Raw genomic sequence first — 24,880 nt, 5'->3', positions numbered from 1 at the left:
GTCAAGGCTTGAGGACTCAATGAAGCTACCAGGCCAATTGAATGGTAGCTCTCCCCCTCGTCGCCTTGGATTTTAGGGTAATAGGTTTCAACTGATCAGGAAAGGTCGCGAAATTGTGTCACCAGGTTTTCGCGCTAAACCAGATTGAATTAATCGTGAGCCAAGACTTTCAAAGTGGGTCGTCGCTATACCTATTTGAATTTATCGTGAGCCAAGAAATTCTTTGTCATCAACCAACTTGACTAGAATCAATCGACTAAATATTCTGAATCATCATAACTTATTCCACAGACTTGAGAAAAATCGGGGTCTAGTTTCATCAAAATAAGCTTGTCTCGCTCTATCATATACTTGGCTTTTGGCCCATTTTGAGAAGTTTTTGTTCTCTGAACTCACGCATCAACCCTAACCTCCATATCCCCATATGAGTGCTGCAGCGTTATGATTTCTGGTCCCCTTCCCGGAAGCCTACCCTATATATATACAAGTATGAGCAGTGTCTCCTGCAGTAGCTGCAAGTCTTAAAGCCACTTCTTAATATAATATTGCTTTTATTAGGCCCTTGCGGTATCTTATATTAATGCTTCTATTAGCCGTATTACCTTTGCCGGCCTGGGCTTGAGCTAGTTGTTTTTTAGGTTGCTTGTAAATAACTAACCTGCCCTGAGCTGTATTATATTATTAATAATCTGCCTTATATTAATCTTCTTACTAACTAGCTGCTATACCCCCCTAAATAGCTTATTTAGTAGCTTCTCTACTTTAATTACCTTATCGCATAGTGTGTAGGTGAAATCCTTAATGCTAATATGCTTGCCTATATAAAATAAGCCCTCTTTATCCTTAGACTATTATATTAATAGCTGCCCCCCTATCTTCTGCTAATACCCTTTCCTATATACTATCTATCTAATAATTATACTTATAATAGTATAAGTGCCTATATATATCCACGATGTATACTGCTTTTAAAATACAAGTATGGCCTTAACCCTAACCTTGTCCTAATCTAGCAGCTAATTCTTAAATATAGCCTCTAAAAAGAATAGCCAGGCCTACTATACTATAGCAGCTAGCAGACTAGTATATAAATACAGCTCTATATAGCCTATCAGGCATGGTTTAATACCAAGCGCTGCATAGAAGCATAGTAGCGAATTTGTATATATGTTTCCGCTAATATAAGTTTTAATTAAAGCCATAATAAACCAGAAGACAGCTCGGTCTAGTGCATCCTGCAGCAGGCTAGTTATACCTTTATCCCTTTACTCGCCTTTATTACTATTATTATTATCTTAATATTCGTCTCTATCTCTGTCTTTGTCTTTATCCTTAGCTTATCTCTCTCTGCCACTAAAGAATCTGCTATTATAACTGCTTAGAACCCTATTACTCTCAAGCTCTTCAGCAATATTATACAATAAGCTCTACTACTTATCTATAAAGCAAACAGCCTAGTATTAAAACGCTTCCTTCTGCCTAATACAATATGCCTTCTAGCAGAAGCTTAAATAACAGTAACTAATAGACTTATACTAGCTTATTAATTCTTTCTTACCTTTATAGCCAAACAGCACGCCACTTAGGGTTATTAATATAATACTACCAAGCCACTACAACGTCTCAGTTAGCATACTATCAAGCCGCCAGCAGCAACAGTCTACCTTACAATTAAAGCTCTATCCAAGCCGGCTAAGCAATAGTCACTCACAAGCTACTTCCTTATCTTCTTAATTCTAAGCCCACCTGCCTATTACTGCCCTTGCCTGTAGCCACTAGGCTGCATCGTAAATACTAATCAAGTCCTAGGAGCCAAAGTATCGCACCTAGCCTAGCCTCTTAACCCACGGCAAATCACAGTCAATATCTTCCTTTAAGTCACCCTTCCGTAATCATGCGGCGTCTTCCTCTTTCAATCAAGCCTGACTTACAGCAATAAGCTCATCCATAGCGCTCTAACTTCTAGCATCAGCTGCATTAGCCATATCAGCCAGGCCGTCAATATCGCTATTATCTCAAATAATCCAGTACTACACATACTATCCTCCTATCTAGCTCTATAGCCGCACCTCAGTCTACCAATCCTCTAATATACTATACCCTGCCTCTCGCCAATAACAGACAATATTATCTCTTACAATAATAAGATATCAGCATGCATTATAACTATATCCATATAAGATAGTAAGCTATTCAATTGCCTGACTATTATCTTTAGGTATTGCAGTAAGCTTCAAGTTAGCTAGTTCAAGTATGCCATAGTAGTCTTTAATATCCTTAAGCACTTAGCCCTTTAGCTAATGCTTCTATTAGAAATGTAATTTAATACTTAGGCCTGGCCAAACGGCTGCTTAACATAGCTAGCAGATCAGTATCTAATAGTCCTAATTAAGCTATATAATATCCTCTATTACTGCTTAATATTGCCTCTTTAATTATAGTAATAGAAAGTAAAGAGAGAAACAGTCTTATTGTTTTTCTCTATTAATTAAAGTCCCCTTTCCTCTATATTATACTAACCCTAAGTTAACGCTAGCTAACCCCAAGTATAGGGTTAGGGTTATTTTTAGCCAATCAGAAGCTCGGTCTAGCATCAGACAATACAGTATTAAAATTTAAGCAAAATTGCCCATTTTGGTAGCCGATTTATGATAAATCGCCTCTTAATAATACCTAGGCTCTTCTCCTTAGCTTCTTATTTAGTTTATCTTTACTTTACCCTCTACTAAATATATAAAGCCCTCTTATTAACTATATACTTTATAAGAAATACCTAAGAGATAGCTATAATAGCTAAGAGTTTAAGGGTAAAGTTTATATAATTTTCCTAAGTCTTATTATCTTAAATACTTAATATAATTAAGAAGCTAATAAGTATACTATTATATTTAGTTACCTTAGTAAAGTAATTAAAAATAAAGATATAAAAGATAAATATAGTATTCTTAAGGAGTTTATATAACTTATTAATTTATAATAATACTAGTATAGGCTTAACCTTATTCTTAATATTAATAAGTTTTATAATATAGTTTATTATTATATTAAAAGCAGTAATTTAGCCCTTAATAAGCTTAAATAATAGTTAATTAGCTATATTCTTATAAAATATAGCCTAAATAATATAGGTAAAGAATTAAAAATAGATAGTAATATACTTTTTTTAAGTCTAGTACTTAAACTAGAAATAAAAGGGCATACTATACTCTTTATATAGTTCTTTCTAATTAACCTTAAATAACACATTCTAGGAGACTGCATTAGGCCTAGCTATATTAGAAGCTTTTTAAATTAGATATCTAATAGCTATATATATATATTAGAGCTTAGAATTATCCTTAAGGTTATTTAGCTTTAAAATATACTTTAATAAGATAAGGTCTTTTAGGAATTATTTTTTATTACTAAAATCTTTTAAATAGGCTATTAATCCTAGTTAATAAAGCTATAAGTTAAGTACTGCTAAGTTACCTATCTCTTTAATAACCTCTATCTCTTTCTTTTAGGCCTCTTTAGACTTTATCTAAAAGGCTTATATGGCCTATTAAATAGCAAGCTCTGCCCTTACTTACTTAGTATCTAGACTTTCTAAATTATAACCTTTTATAACCTTAAAGTATTTACTATATAAACCCTTAATAAAGAGCTACTAATAAAACATATTACCTCTCTAGTAAGGTAAGTTTATATTTATTTTAATAGTATTAGCCTTCTAGGAACTAGGCTTTAGGTCTAGCTTAATACTATATACTTTCCTAAGGTATTTATTTCTTTATCTTAAGTTTATACTTATAGTCTGGCATTTTATAGTAAAGGTATATTAAAACCCTTTACTTTTAGGCTTGCTAAGTCTTTTAATTAGTTAACTAATATTTAGAATAGGCAGCAGAGCTAATATCTCCTTATTACTTTTAATAAGGTTAAGTACTTTAGCCTATAACTTAACTTTATTAATTTCCTTTTTTATAAGTCTATATAGTTTACTGCAAAGATATACCTAGATTCTTTAGCATATAATTATATACTTATATAGCTTATAGTAAAAAATACTAGTTTAAGATTTATAGTTAGCTTTATAGCTCTTATTAGGGCAGCCTGAGATATTAATTACAGGAAGTAGATTAAAATAACTAGTATCTTAAAGCAGATTTAAAAATACTAAAACTTAAAATCTAAATAATTAACTATCTTTATTCTTTAATTTCTTATATTTATAATCTATAATACTAAGATAAAAGAGTCTTATAATTATATTTAGATAGCCTAAAGCTTATATAATAATAGCTATACCCCTTAAAACCTTAAAAAACTTACTCCTTAATCCTTTTAAGAATAACTATTAATATAAAACGCCTCCCCTCTATAGCCTTTTATTATACCTATTATTAGTTACTGCTAGCGCTTTACTAGGTTTTAGCCCGAGATCCTATCTATATTTATGCTTTAAGTGTTCCTATATTCTCCTTATATTAGAGCCTATAAACCTATATATTAATATTCCCTCTTTATTCTCTATTATAAATATATATTAAAACCCTCTAGTTTTAGGCGGCCCTAATATATTAATTGCTAGCATATTATTAAGAAGTAATAGCAATTTACTAATCTCTTAGTTATTATTAATAAGTTATAGCTAAGATGCCTACTCTTATACCTTCTTAATCTTACTGCTATTTAAATAGTAGGGATAACTTTAAAGATAATCTTTAATCTGCTAACAAGTAACCATTATTGCATATAAGTAATAACTAAGAAGCCTATACTCTTCCTTATATATAAAGTAAGGGTTATTATATATAATCTAACTATTATAAGGTATAAATTAAGAATTCACAGAAATAATACTTAGCCTGCAGTTTGTCTCTTTACTTCTTTAATCCGAATTAGTTACTTAGCTTGCGTTCTTTAATGCCCTTACTATATCTGACTTTTTCCTTTTTTTAGCCAATATAGGGCGATATCTAGGTAACTTATTACTTTATATTATATATATAATACTTCTTTTTAGTATAATAATACTTAATAGTAGATTAGAAGGTAAAGTAGTTTCTCTGCATAGTGTAGATAATACTCTGCTAGGCTAATGAATAAATTTATGCTAATGAATTAATGCCTACTTATAGGAGTAAAGAAGCGCTGGCTAAAGCCGATTTAGAAATGCCTTATCGAGTTTATAGGTAATCCCTTGCTATAAGGGATGGTATCTGCTTTGCCAGGCAAATACGGCATTTAGGTCAGTATCTGCAGTAGTATTGTTATAGATATTAAGCAGTAAATACACCTCTCTGACATGCTTCTCCATAATGCTAATAGCCATCTGTTAAAAGATTTGAATATTAACCTTGCGTTACTAAATACCTAAAGTAGCCTGCTTAAGTATTAATATAAGATAAGAAGTGTATTATAGCTTTCTGCCACTATGGAACAGTAGCCGTTTATAATAGTATAGATATGCCTAAGTCTGTTATTCTTATCTTAAGAGGGCTGTAAAGTATTAGATATAAACAAGATATTTATACATAATATGCGCTAGCTATAATAGTAGAAAGCAGACTATATAAAACTCTTGGCCTATTTATCGCTTAGCTTTATAATGCCGCAGTGTATAACCTATTAATCTATTCTAGATAGAGATACTATAACTAGTAAAAGGGCTGCTTTTGTATGCTAGGGTAAAAAGGTTGCGTGCTTGCAGAGTTTAACTATATGCTATATATAGACCCCTAGCAAGTATCTTATCTAACTTTATAACTTACTTTAGGTATAAGTCTATGGATTTCTATCTCTAGTAGCTGTCTTTACTAAGTTTGCTTTCCTAAGAAGTATATACTAAATAAAGCAGGTCTAAGTATGCTTTATTAAGGTTATTTATAGGGTATTTTATAAACGAATATCCGCTTAATAAATTAGCTATATTATCCTTTATTATTATTAGGTCGATTTTAGGCTTAAGGTTAAACATTAGCTTATTACAAATCTCTTCTGCCTGTAAAATAAAATAATCTAGGACCTAATAGAATTTATCCATTGTTAATTAAAAGTTACTATAGTATATTATTTCTCTATTATTACTTTAGCTAAATAGGAAGGATAGTAGTTTAGTATATGCGATATTATGGCTAAAGTCTCTTAGACTAACTATTTTAGCAAATAAATATTATATGCCTGCTATTATATACTTTTCTTAAATTAAATTTAACTAGTTAAGTTAGTCTATATATAGATATTATAGAATCCTAATACTATAATACTCTTATAATAGCAGGGCGCATTTTATTAATAATAGATATTAAATATAAATAAGACTAAATAAGTATAGATAAAACTGCCTTATAAGTAAAAACTGCTTGCAATCTTAGGAGAAACTAAGGATTTTACTAAAGAATATAAGTAAGGTAAAGCTTAGTTAGCCTTTGGCAAAACTTTTAGTACTAATAGTGAGATATAACTAATATAAAAGTTTAAGAAACTTAATAAAAATCGCCATATTAGACTTATCCTGCATCTTCGAAGCTCGGTCAGCATGGCGGTTCTTATTGACTTCGGCTTGGTTACCTATAACCTCAGAGCTGTTACGGTCAACCTCGTCATATCCGAACATCGAATCAGTATCTTCATCTTCGTCATTACTATAGACTTCTTCTTTACCTAGCTTATTATTAAAATCCTTAGATTGTGACGCATTGAATACAATAGTTTTATCCTGCAGTAACTTATAATTACGGTAAGCAGAAACCTTATTACTGGCTTTACTGAAGTCGCTATGTCCCTGTATTACAGGCCAGGATCCTCTTAACCAGTTAAACAATTTCCAGACCTTATGCTCCTAAATAACTTAAAGTTAAGAGGATAGATCTTCGCTCAACTAAAACCTTATACACTCTCTCTTGACTCTAGCCGTCATTATATGCGTTCGAAAGGCAAAAGCCAACAGCCGTTTCTGAACATTCCGGTACTTTCTTTCGGTACTTTTCTCCGCCACCAGGCTAAACGGTCTTTCGTGGAAATACTAAAGCCTTATGCTGTTTAGCCAGTATAGAAGAAAACAACTCATCCGATAGATCGTGTTCTCGCACCGATCTACCACAATGTCTAATGCCCCTAAGATACAAGATATCTTCTGCTCAGCTTCACTCAAGCTTATTATATCTAAACAACTTTCTTAGGTTCCTTATCCTAAGAAGTAGTCTATCGCTAAGGCGCGCCAGTCAGGTAGTTAAGTCGATGCTTGCAAGATATCGCGCCTTATACCCTTATATATAGCTTGCCATTATGTTCTCTCTATCTAGATACTTGTAGTCGCAAAGGAGCCACTGTCTATATCTTTGCTACTTAAACGTGGCTAATTTATTATTTCCTAGTACTTCTTTTTACATTCTACCACCTTACTTAGATAAGAACATAAGACCGGGCCGAGTTCTTGTAGCGCCACTTGCGATTAGAACGAATCTATATGCACTTTCTTATAGACATCTCTTTATAGTCATATCTGGGAATCTATGTAGAACTATCTGCTGCCTGCCCTGCTAGGGAAGAAGCATTAGCATATAACACCCTCCTCCTATAGTAACTCATAAGCAGATATATAGTAATCCGGCAGTAGTCTTCCCCTGCCTCTTGGGTTTATCTATTAATACTTATTAGCATAATACTTTTAGATCTTCTAAATATAATAGATAATATGACCGCATGCATGACATTTTAAACTATCTGGTTTTAGTAGCATAAGATATAAAATAGGTTTAATTATATCTATTAAGTACTATAAATCACGCAGTTCATCCTAATTACGTAAAATATTTGGGATTAGTTTTATCTTCTCTACTAGCTCCTGTTAATGCTCTAGCTGCATATTGCAATACCGTGTTTTTAAATAAGTAGTAACCTTATCGGCTATAGAGGCAAACCTGCAAACCTGACATATAATAAGGCAGTATATTGAAAGAAGAACGTAAGGATAAATTACACTATATAGTTCAGATTGTAATTTAGAAGCTATAATAGTAATTATTATAATGACTTAGTTGCTAATAGTATGGTCTGAATAAAGATAATACTCCGATTAATAATAACACCATTTAGCAGTATGTAATACTTAATAGCACTTTACGTAACAGGATGCGTCGCGTTCTATAGTAAACCCCTATTCTGATCAGCACTACCCTTCCTATATGTAGAATAATGTAAAATCAACTCTATACCCTGGCAATAATCAACCCTACTAGGTTTAAAGTGGGTCAATAAAATCAACTCTACTAGAGTTGATTTGGTCATTAGTTACTAGGGTCAAGCTATCCGTTTTAGGACGTCAAAACTGCCTAAACGTTATTTTCGGCCTCGGGGTAAGCGTACCTTAATGGTAGCTACAGGTATCTGAGCTAATCCTAAAGGAACTGCTTACGACGGTGCGTGTCAGCACTGCGGTTACTTATGGTTAAGCCTGGATCGATTGTTTATTAGCATTCATGCAAAAGTATACGGTCTATAGAAAGAAGTCACTAACACTATGTGGAGACTCGTGGAGAATGCGACAGTGTTGTAAAAGAGGAAGCTACAACTGTTCATTACTATCCACTCGATTGTGTTAAGGCTCCAGAAGGTATTCCGCCCCACATCGCCCCTATCACCTGATAGATACATGCGGGGAACCTGACGGTGCATAATCAATCATTCCCACCAAAAACATCATACAAATCATTCTGCAGAGCATAAATATGTCCGAAGAGGAAGAAGATGTAATTGCATTGCTTGTCGTGGTTGTCAGCTTGGGCGCCCTAGGTCAAGGAGCTCAAGGAAGCTTTTGGGGCTGGTCAGCAGCAATAAAAGGAGGCATTAATTAATGTGAGGATGTAAGCAGTGTAATGTTGTGATTTGTAATTTAAAATATTATTAAGACTTCTATTATAGGCTAATTTAGGTAGGAAATAATATACTATTTATATTGTTTAGTTTTATTAGTCAGATATCCCTATAGTGACCTGACTAGAGCCTTAACACAATTAAGGGGATATACAGTACCTCTCTTTATCTCTATCTTCTTATCTCTTTTTATCCCCTTTTATTTTTAACTTTTCTTAGCTATTTTTTTATTTTCTTTTCTTATTTTTTAAGTATCTCTCTTAGAAAAATCTCTCCTATTAAACTTTCCTTTTCTATTACTAGCTATTTCTTTCTTATTAATTACCTTTACCTCTTTTAATATATAATAGTTGTGGTTTCTAAGGGATAAACTAGTCCGTTCTAGGTTTATATTAGCAGATAATATAGGGCGTAATGCTAAGCGGTATAAAGTGTTATATCTCTTAATAATTAAGTAATATATATTAGGCTTTATTAATATAAAGAAGTCTTATTAATAGCTAGTAAGCTAAGTTTTATAAAAGTGCTAATAAATATAATCTATATATTAAGGGTATCCTTAATTAATTAGTAAGGTTATTAAGGGATTAGTAGTAATTTAAGTAGATTAGTGCTGATTATAATAGATTAGCTCTAATTATAGAGTCTTGGTGCTGATTGTCTTTAGCAGGGATTGTAGTAATTGGAGGAAAATATAGGGTATATATAATAGAACTGCTAGGGTTATAACACAATCTCTCCCCTCCTTTAGGCCTTATCCTTAAGGCCTAGTTAATATATTTTTCTATTAGTTATTCTCTATAAGTATAATCTTAATCCTATAATCCCTTAAGATATCTAACTATATATCTAAGACTAAGAAAACTTCTATTAAAAATTGCAATTCTCTTTATATCCTTATTATAGCATTTAGGAATCCTATTATGCCTTATTCTAACTGCATCTATCAGAAGATAAAGGATTCCTATATTCTCAACCTTATAAAGTTAAATTACTATAATCCTTATATTAAGTTAGGAATATTTTATAATAGTTATAGTCTTTCTGTAGTAGTAGGTATATTTTCTTTTATATGAAATTGTTTTATGGATTTTACTAATATAATATTAGCTAAAAAGATTATTAATAAAAAGCATTGTTTAGAGTATAAGGAAGAGGCTGCTAAGGACAAACTAATTAGTCTTTAAGTAAAGTTTACTTATATTTATAATACTATAAATGCTTAGTTTGCTAAAATTACTTATCTAAGGCATTAATATTATTAAGTAGAGGTAAAGGGCTTAGATATAATTTAGTATGGTCTTAGTTCTATGGATAAACTGGAGAAGGCAGAGCATAATAAGCAGGCTGCTTTAGAAGGTGCTATGATTAATAGGTCTTTTTAGGACTGGTCTGCTGTTGCTAAACAGTCTAAGTGGGACTTATTAAGTCTTAGTGCTTTCCTTAATTCTTCCGGTTCTGGTAGAAGTTCTTTAGGAGTTATTAGGTATTAGTAAGGTATTTTATTAGTTCCTATATATTTTCGCTTTCTAGGTAGTCTTTCTATTTAACTAGATATTTGCATTTTCTGTTCTTTAGTTATATCTTCTTAATTACTTCTGCTTTATAGACCTTTAGTCTTGTAATTACTTATAGTTTATTACCAGTTCTAATATATATTATATTTACTGCTAATTTAAGTATTGCAATATAATATACTAGATAGTATTATATTATTAAGGGTAGATTTAGTTTATAGTTATTTTCTAATTTTTTCTTTATAACTTTAAATAGTCTAATATACTTATAGTCTAGTTTATAACTTAATTAGTCTATTTTAATGTTTTTTATAAATAGGTAAACTATATCTCCCTCTGAGAAGGTTAGTCCCTTTATCCTTTTAGGATTATAGTACTGTTTTATCTGTTTTTTAATATATTTAAGCTCTGTTTTTATTTTATTATAGAGTATCTTAAGGTCTTTGCTTTTAATAATGGCTGCTAGGTTAATTAATTTAGGTTTTTATACATTATAGTATATATTTGGCATAAATCTAAAGTTAGCGTTAGATAGTATGAGCTTTATACTTTTGTTATATATAGTATTATAAGCTAATTAGGCATATAATAGTTTCTTAACCTAATTATCTTATTTATAGTTAATATAATACTATAAGTACTGCTTTAATACTTAATATATTTATTTAGTTTATCTATCTATTTAAGGTCTAAAGGCTATTAATAGTTAGTAGTTTAGTCCTAAATATAATATAAGTACTTACTAAAACTTTAATATAAAAGTTAGTCTTCTATCTAATAGGATTTCTATAGGTAGTTTATATATTCTGACTATCTTATTATAGAAGATATATAATATTTATTTTGCATTTATTACTTCTCTATAAGGTAGGTAGTATAAGAACTTTATAAGTTAGTCTATAATAATTATAATACTATTATAGAAGATTCTAGTTAAGGGTTCTTTTAATAAGGGTAACTTAGTTATAAAGTCTATTATAATTAAACTTTAAGGTTATTTTGCTATTTTTAGTAGTTATAGTTATCTATATAGTTTATATCTTTATGACCTTATCTTTATATAGAGGTTATATTGTTTAATTGTTTTTTCTACTTCTTTTCTTTAGGTCTAGTATCTTTATTATTATAATTGTTTTAAGGTCTTTATAACTTCTTAATATCTATATAATAGGTATAAATAGAATTCGTAAAGGAAGTCATATACTTTATGTTTTAGGATTGTTTTTGCTATTGCCTTTTATATCTATCCTAGTGCTTTAATTTATTAGGTAAACTTATATTCTCCTTTTTTATTCTTTTTTAGGATTTATTTATTGGTTTTTATTGTATTAGTATTATAGTCTGGTTTTCTGCTAATGGTATTTACTTATTTATTTTCTAATCCCTTATAGTAAATAATTATAAAATTAAATTTATATAGGTATTTAGTATAATATAGTTATTACCTATTTAATTCTTAAGTTATAGTAAAATGCAAAATATTTTAGTAATTAGTATAGACTTTAACTTAATATATACTTCTTATAAGGTAGTATTTAAATTCCTTAAAATAGTTAATAATTACTAGGAATTCTTTATTATAAATAGGGTAATTAAGCTTTGCTTTATATAATTTATATAAGTAAAAGGTAATTAGGTAGAGGCGTCCTTCTTTATCTCTTTATCTGATTTGTCCTCTAAGTATAAAATCTAATATATCTATTTTTAGTTCTATTTCCTTAGTAGGGTTAAATATAATTAAGACTGGCTTGCTAAGGATTATATTTTGTAGTTTTGTAAATACTTCTTTTGCCTTTATGCTAAATATAAAGGTCTTGCCTTTCTTTATTAGTTTAGTAAGTAAATTTACTATTTTATTAAAGTCTTTTATAAATTATTAGTAGTAATTAGTAAAACTTAAGAAGCTTTATATTTCTTTAATATTACTAGGTTATTTTTAATTGCATATTACTATAATTTTCTTTTAATTTATTCTGATTTATCTTAGGGAAATAATATATTTTAGGAAGTTTATTTCTTTTATATAAAAGTAATTCTTCTCTAGTTTAATTAATAGGTTAGTATCTTATAATGCTTATAAGACTTTATAGATATATTCTTTATATTCTCCTTTATTATTTAAGAAGATTAAGATATTATCTAAGTAATATATTATAAAGATATTAAGGTATTATTAAAGTATATTATTAATTATCTACTAGAATGTTATAGGTATATTAGTAAGTCTAAATAGTATTATTAAATACTTAAAGAGTCTAAACTTAGTTCTAAATGCTATTTTTTATTTATTTCCTTCCTTAATATAGATTAGATTATAGGCTCCTTTAAGGTTAAGAGTAGTAAAGATTTGTTTTCCTTATAGGCAGTCCTTAAGTTTTATAATAAGCAGAAGTAGGGTCTAATCCTTAATAATAAGGGCATTTAATCTTTAGTAGTCTATAATAAGTTATAGTTTTTTGTTTTTCTTAGGTATAAATATTACTAGAAATCCTGCTAATAATATAGATATCTTAATATTTCCCTTAGCTAATTTTATTTTTAGGTATTTTCTTAGAGTCTTAAGCTCTTTTTTATTAAGGTTATAAATCTTCTAGAATAGTAGGTTATCTATTTTAAGCTAAATTTCATAGTCTTAGCGGCTATATTGCAGTACCTTTATATTAAGTTTTTCCTTAAATAGTTTCTTATAAACTTAGTATTTTTTAAGGATATTTTTAAGTTATTTCTGCTATTATTTTACTTTAACCTTTTTCTATTCTTGTAGTTATTTATTTAAATTATATAGTTATTATTTAAGGAGACTTAGTATTTATTTATTTTAGTTCTTCTTGCCTTTTATATACTTATATTATGTCCCCTTTAGGGGTAGTAAAATGTTTCTTTTATACTATGCTTTACTATCCTTATTAGTTAAAGTTTAAGATTTCTTATTATCCTTATAATTAGTTTTTTTATTATTATTAATATTGCTTTAGATAGTAACTTAGCCAGTTAGCTAGTTAATATTAGGGTTATAATATCTTAACTATAGCATTCTTAAGAGGATGTTAACCTTATCTAGAGGTATAATATTAAAATCTACTTTTTAATTTTTCCTATTAATAAAGACTTTAAGGTAATTAACCTCTTAATCTATCTAGCTATTATTATAATTAAAAAGTTGCCTTTTTATATTTATTAAGGGGTATAGTTTTTTTTTCCTTTTTTATAATAGCTTTAAGTTTATTATTACTTTAGGTCTAATATAGTTACTTTCTGCTTTATAATCTATTTATATATTTAGCTCCTTTCCTTTAATCTGGACTTTTAGTACTAGGCGGTTTAAGTTGTCTTAGTTTATAACTCCTAGAGCTCTTTATAGGCCTAGTTTGCCTAGTCCTGGCTCTTTACGTATTTATAGCTTTATTATAGATAGTATATAACTTTTCCTAAGGCATCTTTATAGGTTTATTTATAGTTGCTATTTGCATATCCTTTATTATTAATATAATTATTAGTAAATTTACTATTAAATAATTATTATTAGAAGCGTTTTTCTAATTCCTTATATTATTCTTCTAGTATCTTTAGATATGTTTTATATCTTTCTAATTTTATTATTTATTTATTATATAGGGTTCTAATACTCTTGAGGTAACTCTAATAATATTTTTCTAGATCTATATATCCTTTAATATAGTCTACCTTATTTAGCTCTTAGTATTCCTTTATAAGTTCTTACTTATATTTATTATATATCCTCTATACTGCTTTTTATATATTAGTAGGCTTTCTTCTGCTTAAGTATAGTTATTAGAAAAATTCTATAATTGCTTTAAGGTTCTTATCTTCTTTAGTAGTATTTAAACTTATATTATTAACTATTAGTTCTTTTATTAGGTGGTTATACTATTTGTTGCTAATTTATTCCTAATACTCTTTTTCCTACTCTTAATAAAGCTTTATAATTTCTTTAAGTTATGCTTCTTATATTAGGTCTTCTATAATCTGGCTAGGGGTTACTTTTCCTCTGTTTATAGTAGTTATTTTATTTATAATAGATATTACTTATTCCTTAATCTGCTAGATTAGTTAGGTTATTTCTTTTCTTTTTCCTAGTTCTTATATAAACTGTTTACTTTTATTAGTTAACAAGTAATATTTTGCGGAGATATCTCTTATATAGAAGCTGTATTTTTATTATTAGTTTTAATTAATCTCCTAAAATAGCGTTATATTGAAATATAGTTCTGCTACTTTTAGGTTATTATATTAAGAGTATATAATATATCCTGCTAGTTCTTTATATATATATAGGTTTAAGTTTAGGTTTCTAGGGATAGCTATAAGAAAGTAATTATTATCTAATTTTTCTCCCTTATAGGCCTTATACTAGTAATACCTATAAGATGCCTAAGAGATTTCCTTATATTAGTTATTAGTAAGAAATATCCTAATATTATCTTTTAGGTTAAACCTAGGTTCTTTATATAAGGGGTTTATAGTATTATTTATATAATAAGCTTATATAATTATAGCTTCTAGCTTATTAATATCTATATATTCTTTTACTCCTTAAATATACCTTTTATATAGTAAATTATAGTACCTATTTCTGTTTTTATTAAATAAGGGGGTATGAGTTTATTGCCATTCTTGTTTAAGTTTCTTATCTTCCTTATAGAGATATCTAGCTATTTATCTTACTACTTTACCTTAGTATTTTATACTTCTTATATATTAGTAGTAGTACTTATATATTTTATTACTTACTTCCCTTTTAATTTATACTTGTTTTTCTTTCTTTTAAAGGGCTATTTAGTTTTTTAGTTTTTTATAGAGGGCTTCCTTTATTTTTTAAAGCTTATTTTTAGCAAATCTTGGCATTTTATATTTCTTAATATATCCTTTTTTAGTGTTTACTATAAGAGTTGTTCTGTCTTGCTATATAATTATTCTAGTAAGGATATTATTAATTAATTATAAAGTACTTAGCTATTCTTTTATTTAAGGGATAATTGCTTTTCCTTTATTAAATATTCCTAAGACTTTTACTTCTTTACTTTTTTTATTATCTTTTTTATTTTATTATCTTTCTCTTTATTTCTATTAAAAGTATTTCTTTTACTTTAAGTCCTCTATCTTTTAGTAATAATAGTTATTATTAATTTTGTTTTTTTAAAGTCTCTATTACTTTATTTCTTCTACTATAAGTTCCTTCTTTTCTTATCCTTTATAGGTTTCTAATAGCGGTTTTATAAAGGTTAATTTATAATATAGAATTATATTATATCTGCTTTAAGTTATTTTAAGTATTTTAGTATATATAGCTATCTAGGGGTCCTATATTTAAGTTAGTTTTAAGGCTTGCTTACCTTAATTTAGTTTTCTTAATTTCTTTAGTTTTAGGCAAATATATACTATATATCTAAACTAGTTATAGTTATAGTATTTAACTTTAAATATATCTTAGGGCTTTCTATTTCCTTATTAAGTAGCTTTAAGAATTATAAGTCCTGCTTTAGTTCTATAAGAAGTATTATTATATCTCTTATGCCCCTAATTAGCGTTATTTTATTTATAGTTATTATTTTACTATAGGTTATATATTCTACTGCTTTATTTGGCTTACTTCTTATATCTTTGCTTATATTACTAATTATTAATTTTAACTATAATGGCAGTAAGGTCGTTTAGGTTAGTAGGCTTAGGTCTAATATTAACTATAATATCCTTAATTTCAGACTTTAGTCCTAAGTATACCTAGGCTATATATGCTTCCTTATTCTAGTTAAGTCTGGATGCCTAATAGTGATATTTAGCGAGGTAAGAGGCTATAAATCCCTTCTGTTTAAGTTATTTAATTTTTAGTTCTGCAGATTGCTTTTTATCTTATATCTCGAGTATATATTATATTTCTTTTTTAAAGTCTTTATAGTTATTATAAATATAATTAGTTATATCTTTTTATTTTTTATAAGGATTATTAATATAGTTATATATAATAGGTTTAAACTATTAAAGTGCTTTATCTTTAAGGAATCCTATTATATATTATACTTTAAGTTTATTTATAGTAAACTAGGTTAGGTAATATAAATAGTAACTATATAGGCTAGTAAGGAATCCTTAGAGTTTATTAGTATCTTTATTATATAGGTTAGGCTATTATAGTTTAAGGATTTCTCTAGGGTCTTTTCTAGTAGCTATAAGTACTATAATATATTTAATATATTCTTAATATATTTTCTTACTTTTTTTGGCTTTTTCCTTAAGTCCTTTAGTAAGTTTAATAAGTTAGGCTACCTTAGCTTTTAAGGTTTTAATTTTACTTTTAGCTATATTAGAGTTATTTTTTATATTTTTTAAAAGATTATTATATTATTAGCTAAGTCTCTTAAGCTTATATTTAAGTTTTATAACTTCCCCTTTATAGGTGCTTAGATAAGTAGGAGTAATCTCTTCTTTTTCTTTATTATTAGTTTCTATAAGAATATTCTCTAGGTTAGGGGGAGTCTCTTGCTGTAATAGGTGCTAGGCATATCTTAAGTTAGAAGACTAGCTTAAGGTAATAGGTACTATTGCATTAGTATTGCTTAGTATTATATAGTATAGCCTAAATAAGAGCTATTAATATATAATAGTTATAGTTTTTAAGGGATAAACTAGTCTATTTTAGGTTTATATTAGTAGATAATATAAGGTATAATACTAAGTAATATAAAGTATTATATCTCTTAATAATTAAGTAATATATATTAGGCTTTATTAATATAAAGAAGTCTTATTAATAGCTAGTAAGCTAAGTTTTATAAAAGTGTTAATAAATATAGTCTATATACTAGGGGTATCCTTAATTAATTAGTAAGGTTATTAAGGGATTAGTAGTGATTTAAGTGGATTAGTACTAATTATAATGGATTAGCTCTAATTATAGAGTCTTGGCGCTAATTGTCTTTAGCAGGGATTATAGTAATTAGAGGAAAATGTGGGGTATACGTGATAGAACCGCTAGGGTCGTAATATAATAAGATTCTCTTTTACTTAACTTAACTCTTTCTTTACTCTTATTGGCGCTATATTGCTTACCCTGCATAGTATGCTGCCTGATGAAATATAAAAGGGTTAACCCCTAGAACACTGTTGAGGCTTCTACTTTAACCTGCCGCCGGTACTTCCCAGCCTTATAGTAGTCTCCGCTTTAACTGAAAGAGGCTTTCTATCTCACCCTACTCTGGTCTCTCTGTCTGGCCAATCACAGCCTTAAATACCGACAGGGGTTTCCTCTTTTACTGAAAATGGGACGGACTATAAGGATGTAGAAAGAAGAATAATATTAATTAAGATAATAGGCCTTAAAAGTAAGACTACTAGAAGGGGAGGATTATATTATAATCTCTGCGCTTATATTATATATACCTTATATTTTTATTTTCATCTTATTAATTAGATTAACGATTAATAACTAATAAACTAATAATACTCTAAGATTATATTACTTTAGGATTAATAATAACCTTATATTATATTATTCTTACTTAGAAAGTATTAATATATATATATATTTATTTAGTATTAAATAAAACTTAGCTTACTAGCTATTAATATAACTTCTTTATATTAATCTAAGCCTTATATATATTAAATCTACTATTAAGAGACGTAATACTTTAATAATGCTTAGTATAACGCCCTATATAACCTGCTAATAATAAACCCAGCATGGCTTAGTTTATCTACAGTTGGAAACCCAACTGTTACACTTAAAGTATCAGAATAATTCTAGCTTTATTTAAAGGTTATAATATATTAGGTAATTAGAAATTAATTAATTAAATAGTTTAGATATAAGATAAGGGATTTTTAGCCAACATGCTTATCTAGCTAACATGCTTATTAACTATATTATATAATTATTATAATATTAATATCTTTACCTTTTCGTTTTAATATTTTTATTAAACTACTAGCTAAATAAATTAGCTAAATAAATTAGGTATATAAATTAGGTATATAAATTAGGTATATAAATTAGGTATATAAATTAGGTATATAAATTAGGTAAGAATTTAAACAAATTTATATATAAATATTAACTTTGCTTTATTAATTACTACTAATACCAACTCGAACTCTTAACTGCTGTCACCTAACTTCACGAACTCTCTTAAATATCCTGTAATTGCTTCATATCCATAGACCGCGCCGACTTCGACAGCAAAGTCTGTTAAAATCGCTCCGTGTTCAGCTAGTGCCTTAACGACGTCCAGTCGTCCAGACCTTGCCGCCCAATACAAGGCCGTCCTTCCGAAATTGTCAAGAGACTCGGTTGGCACATTCCTACTCAGGAGGTATTGAACCATGTCCAAATTCCCTCTCTCCGCAGCCAAAGATAGCACCGTCCGGTTCCAGGGGTCGACAGCTTCGGCGTTCGCACCAAAGTCTTCGACAAAGCTCCGCAGAGTGGGCAGGTCGTTGGTAATTGCCGCCTGTAAAACAACGCCTTCCATGAAAGCTACTATACCAGCATGTTCTCGCTCGATGGCAAGGCGGACGGCCAGCCGCAATTCCCCCTTGAATCTCTCAGACCGTTTCGGTTGATTAATGGTGAAATCAGTTTCGTTGAAAAGTTTGAAGAATGGCAGAATCTGGTCATCTGACGCGCCATTCGACACCAGGAATTGCAGGAAGTCTGCCTTATCATTCTCAGACACGTTCTTGAAAAGAAGTTCAGGGTCAATGCCAGTTATGCCAACTGAAGCTTTTTCTGGCATTTCTAGAGAAACATCTGGTGGTAGAGGGCTCAGAGATGCAAGAACCAGACGCGCATCGTCCATGAACCTTCTGAGCACTAGCTTCCTGAGGAGCGTTACTCTCGTGGCTTCGCTGTAGTCAACTAACTTGCAACCATGTTTCACAAGTATGGTCAATACTTCGTCGTGCATGGCATCATACTTGCTGTCGCTCTCTGTAACTCTCCAGATGTAGGTATCCAAGGGTGTTCTCTTGTGTTTATCCTGGATTTGAAGATCGGCGCCTCCTTCAATGAGGCGTAGTAGCTTTGAGAATTGGCTCGGTACTTCCCAGTATGGACTGCCCATGAGAATATGGAGTGGAGTCTTCCCTTCATTGTCTTGCAGATTAAGAGCCTTCCCCTGTTCTGTGACTAAAACAAATACTGCTTCAGACTGGTGTACGGCATAGTGAACCGCAGTTCGCCCTTTGTGGTCTTGAAGCTCTAGATTTGTCCCTCGGTCTAGGAGGGCTTTTGCGCTGTCGGTTGAAACTCTGGAAGACGACCTGGTGGTAAGGAGAACATGGAGCGGGGTCTGCCCAAGGTGATTTTGTATGTTAACGCAGTCACAAACTTCCAACAGTCGAAGAAGCCGATTGCCTCCCCACACTGCAGCGAGATGTAGGGCCGTACTCCCTGTCGAATCTGTCTCGTATGGATTCAAGCCCCAATCGAGAAGTATTTCTATAACTGCGTCCCCTTCTGGTAGGTCTCCGTCCTGCTCCGGGGGACTGGCTTCTAGAGCCACATGGAGGAGGTTGCCACCTTTTCTTGGCTGATTGTCTCGCATACGTGGATCGTTGAAGGCTATCATGATTTCTCGCCTTTGCTGGTTGGAGTATCTAATTCTCTTTTCAGCTAGGAAGAGCTCCAGTGCCGTATAGCCATTTGTATCAACTCGTGCAGTGTCGACTCCCTTGAGAATTAGGAATGCCACTGCCGCGGCCTTCCCTGCTAGACAGGCATGATGAAGGGCGGTACGGGAATTTGTGTCGACGATATTTATATCACAAAACCGACGACTTATGAAGACTTCTAGAACATCCCTGGCTTCAGACCTTGCGGCAATGTGAAACGCGTGTAGACCGTCTTGGTTGTAGACATGCTCGGGGACAGACAGGGTTATAGGAGCCAAGTATTGGACACAGGCAGCTTGGTTGTGCTGAGCAGCGATATGGAGCGAGGTATTCCCTTGGAAGGTCTTGATGCAAGGATCAACATTCTCCTCCTCAATCAGCCACTTCAGGGTCTCGAGCCGGCCTCGTTTGGCAGCAAAGTGGATGACCTCAAGTGTACTTGGTTCATCCATCAATAATTTCACAAGTTGGCTATTCCTAGCGTCAACAGCGATGTCTAAAGGGGTACAGCCTCTCAAGTCGGGCACTAGTACCTTCGCCCCGACACTGAGAAGGTACGCAGTAGCGTCTTTGTGTCCGTACCACACCGCCGTGTGCAAAACGTTGTTCTGCAGAGGCAGAGCTGGGTTCTGTGCGCTTGATACCATTTGCCTCGCATGAATGTCTGCTTGGCCGATATCGTAGAGCAACCGTATGATGTCGACGACGCCTGTGCTTGTGGCCACATCTAATGCGGTGTTACCATACTGATCCCGTTGGTTGACGCTTATACCGGATGCCAGCAGTGACTTGACTTCCGGCTCGAGGCCCAGAGTGGATGCGAAGTGCAAAGCATGCTGTCTCCCATACTCCTGCTCCGGATCGCGAGTTGCCCAAAAGCTATATATCCAGTCCCCACCGAGTTTTGAATGCAGAAATGCCGCAAACGATCTATGAAACGGAATGTTTGAGGACTCAACCAGTCGCACATGCTCAGGGAGGTTCTCAATGCAGTATTTGAGTGCTGGGAACTCTTCAAATACGTCATCACCAAGAGACATGCCAACTTCGGAGTCCTTGTCTTGGCCCCGAACCAACTCTGAAGGGAGCTTAAACTTGTATGGAATTGCCGCAGACATTTGATGCCACGGCATCTCCCTTGTTGGGAACCTGGGTCCTCCCAAGCTAAGTTCAAGGTGGTGATATAAGCTCTCAGCTGAGCAAATCATCGGGGCCTCTTCTTCGCACATAAATAGCCCCTTCCTTTGTAAAAGAGGTCCTGCATCTGATTCCAGGGTTTCGGTGCACGTAGTCGTTGAGGCCGTTTGTGTACTCGTTTGCGATTTAAGTATTGTATTGTATATCCTTTCGTCTGCATCTCAGGTTAGTATGGATACACGATCCCTATCTAGATCTAGACCATAGTCCATTGGTATTTGGTTTGGAGATTTGAGAGGATGTCATGCTACGCCAAAGAGGACGTCTCTCGGTCAACAAATCCAATGACGCCGTGAAGGTCGCAAGGTATAAGAAGGATAGAGGATAATGGAGTCAAATTCTGGAGCAAAATCCTTAGGGATGGCTTACCTTCGAGTTTGACTAGTTGGTCTTCCGGACTCCTTCGATCCAGATCAAGAGGTGAATGAGTTTCGATATTCAAATTCAGCTCAGCTCGGCGCCCTAGGCTTATGTATTGCATCATGCCTCTGATCCTCTCGCCGCCCATTTTTGTATTTGACTGGGTAGTCAAGTAGTAATATTGGAAGCACCGATTTGCGAGAGTTCTGTTGGCCCGGCTTGGCAGTTCCTTTGCCGTTTCCAGTGGTCGTTTTGAACCCTGAAACGCCTCAACTATCCAACGTGGTGGGCCAGAGCCACGGGAACTATCTTCTGCATGGTTGGAGGACAGGAAGAACTCACGTGTCGAATGGTGAATCAGAGAAATGTAGAAATTTCCATTCGATTTTGAGACTTTCAGGATGGGTCCTAGAAGGTCAATCACGCCTGCTGTGCCGAGGAGATCGAAGCTCGTATTCCTCACAATGTCCCAGCCTGTCTCCATGGTATCATCTAATGCAATGACTGAGGAGAGCTCTCGAATGTTCAACGGCCGGACGGCGAAGACAACCCAAAGAAGCAATGAAGCCGCAAGTTGTCGGTCGTCTTCCTTCACGTTGTCCAAGGCCTTTCGGTACGCAGCCATAAGGTCTTCGGGAAAGCTGTTTAGTTCTTCCATGATATTGGGATGGGTTGCGTGGATCTTCTTCAGTAAGCTGACTGTCATCATGGGGAGCAGGTACATGCCCTGCGCAGTCAGTGAAAGCTTCTCAGTGATGGTGTCCGCTAGTTGCTGGCAGCCTCGCCTCCTGCATAACTCATCTACTTTCTGCTTAATGGCCGTTCTAATAGCATGGCCATGTTCGATCTGGTCGTCCAGATCAAAGCTCATCAGGTTGAGAAACTCTGCAGTAAGGTTCGATGAGGCTAGCCCTTGACGGCTTAAAACTAATAACTTTACTTTGCCTGCTGCATGTCCTTGGGTGGCTGCCGTGAATGATGCAACAAACTTCTCCATGGTCTCGTCGCATTGGTCCAAGGCGTCAATAATGTATACCGACGAGTGTCTGAATTCTAGGAGGAGTCGCTCGAATATCTGCTTTAACCTAGATGCTGTCCAGACCTTGGCATCAAGACCTGCAGAAAAACGTCTCGATTGGCCGGGCTGGGTGAAAACTTTAGAAAATAAAGAAGAGTCTTCTAGGAGCATTTGATGTGCCAGAGAAGCCCAAGCGGCCGCTGCGCATCGACCGTCGCCGAAGGCGAAGTAGAAGGCGTGGTGGTTCAGGACTTGGCGCATCCCAGACTGGAAAAGAAATGCTGCTAGGACAGACTTACCACTCCCAGGCTTGCCAACGACATGTAGGACATGAGATTCAGTGGATGTTAGCCACTCAGTAAATTGAGGATTGGAAAGAACCCAGTCTGTCGTTCCTTGACATGGCTCTTCTACTGTCTCCAGTATTTCGTAGACATTCGGGCCAGGCAGGCTCTTCAGAATATTCACTTGCTCGGCTGTCAAGGCTATATAGGAGCTGTTAGACAAGGTATAGAAACAAAAAGATTACAGATAGATCAGTAACGCACGCTTATTTTCCTCTTGTGGGACGAGACGCCGGATTGCATTGCACACGGCCGTAAATCTTGCATCATCAGCACCGTAAAACTTGCAAATTTCTTTGTGTTCGCCTTCGATTGGTATCGCTTCTTCTTGGGTGATCTTCATCGTGGCCGAATCTTTGCTGACGACCTGTTGCAGTCAGTATAAAGGCTAAGAGTTGGAAGAAGAAACGAACCATCACAAGATTCTTCATCTTGTTCTCCTCGTAGAAGCTTTTGATACTATAACGAGACACGATCTTGAGGAAGTCTTCCGAGATGTCGCTGAGTGTCCTGCTGTTCGATCTGAGGTCGTCGAGAAGCTGTCTCTTGGGTTTCAAAAACATAATTCTAGCTATGCCGGCAAGGATACTACCCCAGTCCGCGACACTGGATCCACGATGAGGAGTTCCCATGAATACCTGACATGATTAGAAGGTGTAGATTTGTGTGCTTGAAAGGGGTTGCTACAATTCCTGTTGTGCTTCTCGAGATGCTAGAGTACGCTTGATCGATTGACGCAATGAGCAGAGCCTATGTGGTGGTTAGTAAGATGGCGTCGCTGGTATCATTCCACGCACCTGTTTTACAACGATGCCGCCGAGACTATGGCAAACAAAGATCAAAGGCCGATCTACGTCCTTATTGTATTGTTAGTTTGGTGCTTGCGGGCCTGAACTTGGCGTACTCACGTCACGTTCTTCCCGATTGTCTCTAAGGCGAGCAAGCAGCATGGTGGCATGTTCTCGAATGCCATACGTCGAATAGTTCCTGGCAAAACTGGCATCGTAGCCAAAGGTCAGGACTCTGGCAGTGGGAATCTTTTTGGGAAGTAGATCCCGTGGCCAACAGCAGCCATCCTGAGTCCATGTCTTTGTACGGTTGCCATTTAAACCATGCACCATGACGATACTACGCATCCTTTGATCAGCAGCCGAATGCGACAGTTTCTTTGGTGACTTACTCTACAGTGTGTGGCCCATTTGGCGGCAATGGGGCAAGGACCACTAGACCGTGATCGTGCATTGCAGCGTGTCTATCGTGAGTCAGTCTTTGGGTAGCGATGTAGGGAGATTTGCAGTTGAGATCGAAGATCGCAATCGAGCAACGTATAGTCCTCTTCTTGAAAAGCCACGATGCGGTGAATGAACTGTTGGTGCCACGTCACTGGGGAAGTCTTTGTAGCAAATAGTCAGCGTCAGTTCAAGCCACCATCAATGCGGGCTAGCCAAGGCTGACAGTCGCGGCATAACCAAGCCCGAGACAAATACAACGTCTACGCAGGCCTAGCGAAAATTTCTAACTTAACACCACGAGAAATTCAACGCGAAGTATTGTCCTCATCTTCTTTTTCTTCTGCGACAGGACTCTGTTAATCTTCGCTACTTTTTTACTAGACTTAAAGATTACTGACTTATATTTAGTTTGTATTTTTAATATCCCTGCATTCCTATTAACCCTAGGGATTTATTATATAGGTATCTTCCTGCTATCAAATGTTTACACATAGAGTATGCAGTGTATGCTGAAATCTGCCTTGCGTACCCTAACACAAGTGGTGTTACAGCTACAGCCAGTCAAGCAAGCCATTTCAAGCCTCCGACAGGGCCTACGTAGGGACTAAAAACAGCAATGAACTACTGTTTTCTCTTCCCTGGAGGGGTAGTAAAGACTATAATTAAAGGTCGGGTTAATATTAGTAAGCATTAGTAGTAAGTTAATTAATTTTTTACTTCACT

The 24,880-nt window shown here is 33.3% G+C and overlaps 3 protein-coding genes across 3 annotated transcripts; all 3 read right to left on the bottom strand.

Moving 5' to 3' along the window:
* Positions 1-1,058: 1,058 nt before the first annotated feature.
* BKA55DRAFT_530979 (uncharacterized protein) lies at positions 1,059-1,229 on the bottom strand (the record flags this gene model as incomplete). Its single annotated transcript, XM_046189185.1, has 1 exon — positions 1,059-1,229. A coding segment is annotated over one exon (171 nt), but the record flags the coding sequence as incomplete, so codon positions are not given.
* Positions 1,230-6,448: 5,219 nt separating this feature from the next.
* On the bottom strand, positions 6,449-6,826 carry BKA55DRAFT_722989 (uncharacterized protein; the record flags this gene model as incomplete). The annotated part of the gene is made up of 1 exon (XM_046201040.1): positions 6,449-6,826. A coding segment is annotated over one exon (378 nt), but the record flags the coding sequence as incomplete, so codon positions are not given.
* Positions 6,827-18,454: 11,628 nt separating this feature from the next.
* On the bottom strand, positions 18,455-24,282 carry BKA55DRAFT_587361 (ankyrin repeat-containing domain protein). Its single transcript, XM_046194649.1, has 8 exons — positions 24,106-24,282; positions 23,834-24,053; positions 23,723-23,782; positions 23,613-23,675; positions 23,339-23,563; positions 23,130-23,292; positions 21,573-23,066; positions 18,455-21,357 (listed from the first exon to the last, which is right to left on the bottom strand). The coding sequence occupies exons 1-8, from the start codon at positions 24,165-24,167 to the stop codon at positions 18,491-18,493; spliced, it is 5,154 nt and encodes a 1,717-aa protein (XP_046040871.1). The 5' UTR covers positions 24,168-24,282; the 3' UTR covers positions 18,455-18,490.
* Between the last annotated feature and the right edge of the window lie 598 nt (positions 24,283-24,880).

This window comes from Fusarium redolens (genome assembly GCF_020744475.1).
Source record: "Fusarium redolens strain MPI-CAGE-AT-0023 chromosome Unknown BKA55scaffold_41, whole genome shotgun sequence".
Taxonomy (NCBI): Eukaryota; Fungi; Ascomycota; class Sordariomycetes; order Hypocreales; family Nectriaceae; genus Fusarium; species Fusarium redolens.
Note: the sequence above shows the minus strand (reverse complement) of the source record. Positions and strands in the feature narration are given on the sequence as shown.

Bases quoted from the DNA above. Each gene is read 5' to 3' on its own strand.
- BKA55DRAFT_587361 (XM_046194649.1), bottom strand. From the start codon at position 24,167: ATGCACGATCACGGTCTAGTGGTCCTTGCCCCATTGCCGCCAAATGGG. The intron at 23,564-23,612 runs GTAGCAACCCCT...TAATCATGTCAG, and splicing joins CGAGAAGCACAACAGGAATT to GTATTCATGGGAACTCCTCA. The intron at 23,067-23,129 runs GTGCGTTACTGA...GCTCCTATATAG, and splicing joins CCCACAAGAGGAAAATAAGC to CCTTGACAGCCGAGCAAGTG.